At 46.3% G+C, this 2,245-nt stretch overlaps 1 protein-coding gene across 1 annotated transcript in view; it reads left to right on the forward strand.

Moving 5' to 3' along the window:
• The window catches only part of Tmem184c (transmembrane protein 184C), a 15,483-nt gene that overhangs the window by 1,330 nt on the left and 11,908 nt on the right, over window positions 1-2,245 (forward strand). The window contains exons 2-3 of the mRNA XM_013354609.2: window positions 1,834-1,964; window positions 2,055-2,091. Coding sequence (XP_013210063.2) covers window positions 1,834-1,964; window positions 2,055-2,091 — 168 coding nt within the window. The remainder of the gene's footprint in view (window positions 1-1,833; window positions 1,965-2,054; window positions 2,092-2,245) is intronic.

Raw genomic sequence — 2,245 nt, forward strand, 5'->3', positions numbered from 1 at the left:
CACACCTGCACTCACACATGCACACCTGCACTCCTGCACTCACACATGCACACCTGTACCCACACATGCACTCATACCTGCACACCTGTACCCACACCTGCACCCACACCTGCACTCATACCTGCACACCTGTACCCACACCTGCACTCACACCTGCACACCTGTACCCACACCTGCATTCACACATGCACACCTGCACTCACACATGCACACCTGCACTCATACCTGCACATCTGTACCCACACCTGAACTCACACATGCACACCTGCACTCACACATGCACACCTGCACTCAAACCTGCACACCTGTACCCACACCTGCACTCACACATGCACACCTGCACTCATACCTGCACACCTGTACCCACACCTGCACTCACACCTGCACACCTGAACCCACACTTGCACTTACACACGTGAAAGCACATGTTTATGAACTGAGTGCCTTCAACAGGAATTTATCTTTTCACAGTCCTGAAAACTATTTTGGAGTCAGATATCATGGGGGCCAGAGGGGTTGCTCTCTGGGGAGGGTGCTCTCAGGTCACAGGTGGCCATGCTTTTGCTGAATCCTCAGGTTGTTGCCCATCTCATTTTGCGATCACCAGCCCTGTGAGACTATGACCTCATTTTACCTAAGTCACTTCCCATCAGCCTTATGCCCAAATATGGCCGTTGGCATTCGAGGTTAGGTTTCAGCCTCTGAAAAGGGAGCACACCTAGGTACTCCCCCAGGTGTACTCCTAGGTATGGTCAGACTTCAGTCAATGTCCATAGTTAGAGAATGCTTTAGATCAAGGATGCAGAGAAGGAACAACGGCAAAGGACCTGGCACCAGTATTTCACAGGAAATTACAAAGAACAAAGTGAATGCCTGGGAAGGAGGGCTTCAGGGAACATTGTGACTGGTGTCCATTGTTGCCACCTTGCCTGTCACGTTTCACAAGTAGAAAGGTCATTGGGAGCTCAGTGATTTCACTGCAGTTGAAGGACTAAAGCCAGAACAGAACTGTTTCAGTGGGAATGTGTGTGTGGTGGAAGCTTAGAATCCGGAGAATCTTTGACTTTTGAACATTCGACTCTGAAGGGCCCTGAGAAATGATAGCACCATGGGCAGGGAAGACTGAGATTACAAAGGCTTTGTTTTGTGTTTAAGGTTAGAGGTATTAGCTAGAGCATATCCTCAAGATCGCTCTCATTCAATCTGTAACTATGATTTTATTTAACCCTCTGAGAAATGCTGAGTACAGGAGATTCCCTCTGTGGACGAGGACACTGAGGCAGAGAGAAGTGCCCACAGCGCTGCCGTGCTGTGGCACATGACTGCAGCGGTGGCTGTGGTGGCTCGTTTTTTCTGTCGCATGGTTTATGACTGCTCAACATGGAACTTTCCTCCTAGCAGCACTCTGTGAGGACACTTGGTCTGCATCAGTCCTTGGCACACACGGCGCTGGTCCTCACTCAGACACGATTCCGTGGGCAAAGATAGTATGGGAATGTTTTGTTTTGTTCGAGGAGGGTTCTTTGGTGTCCTGGAGCCTCCTCCTTGGACACACACTAAAGGTGTGTGCTCTCACTCCCCTCTAAGTCCAGGTCCAAGGACTCTAGCGCCCTCTTCTGGCCTCAGCAGATGCCCACACATGCACATACCCACACACAGACACAAACATACGTAGAATTTTTTAAAAAGTAAATCTTTTTTAAAAATTGTTACTAATTATTTTGGAAATGCCAAGCAGGATTAGAAATCAAATGAAAACATAAGAAATAAAAATATTGATCTTTATAGTTTTAATATCAGAATCTAAACTAATGCGTTCTTTTGTTTTTCAAGGTTGGAATCCACACTGAAGCATGGTTTATCGCTGGTGTCTTTCTGCTGTTGACAATCCCTGTGTCCCTCTGGGGGATTGTGCACCACTTAGTGCATTTCACACAACCAGAGCTTCAGAAGCCCATTATAAGGTCAAGTCTTAATATATTTGCTACTACTAGTGTTGACTGACATAATTCATAAACATGATATTAAATGTTATTATGTTTTACTTTCTATAGGATTCTTTGGATGGTCCCAATATACAGTTTGGATAGCGTAAGTATATTTTATTGTATTGCATTAAGAACTCTTGGGCTGGAGAGATGGCTCATATTTCTCTCTCTTTCTCCCTCTCTCCCTCTCTCTCTCTTTATTTTTGAGATAGGGTCTCACTGTATTTCTGGCTGTCCTGGAACTCACTCTGGAGACC

This window comes from Microtus ochrogaster, unplaced genomic scaffold (assembly GCF_000317375.1).
Source record: "Microtus ochrogaster isolate Prairie Vole_2 unplaced genomic scaffold, MicOch1.0 UNK51, whole genome shotgun sequence".
Classification (NCBI taxonomy): Eukaryota; Metazoa; Chordata; class Mammalia; order Rodentia; family Cricetidae; genus Microtus; species Microtus ochrogaster.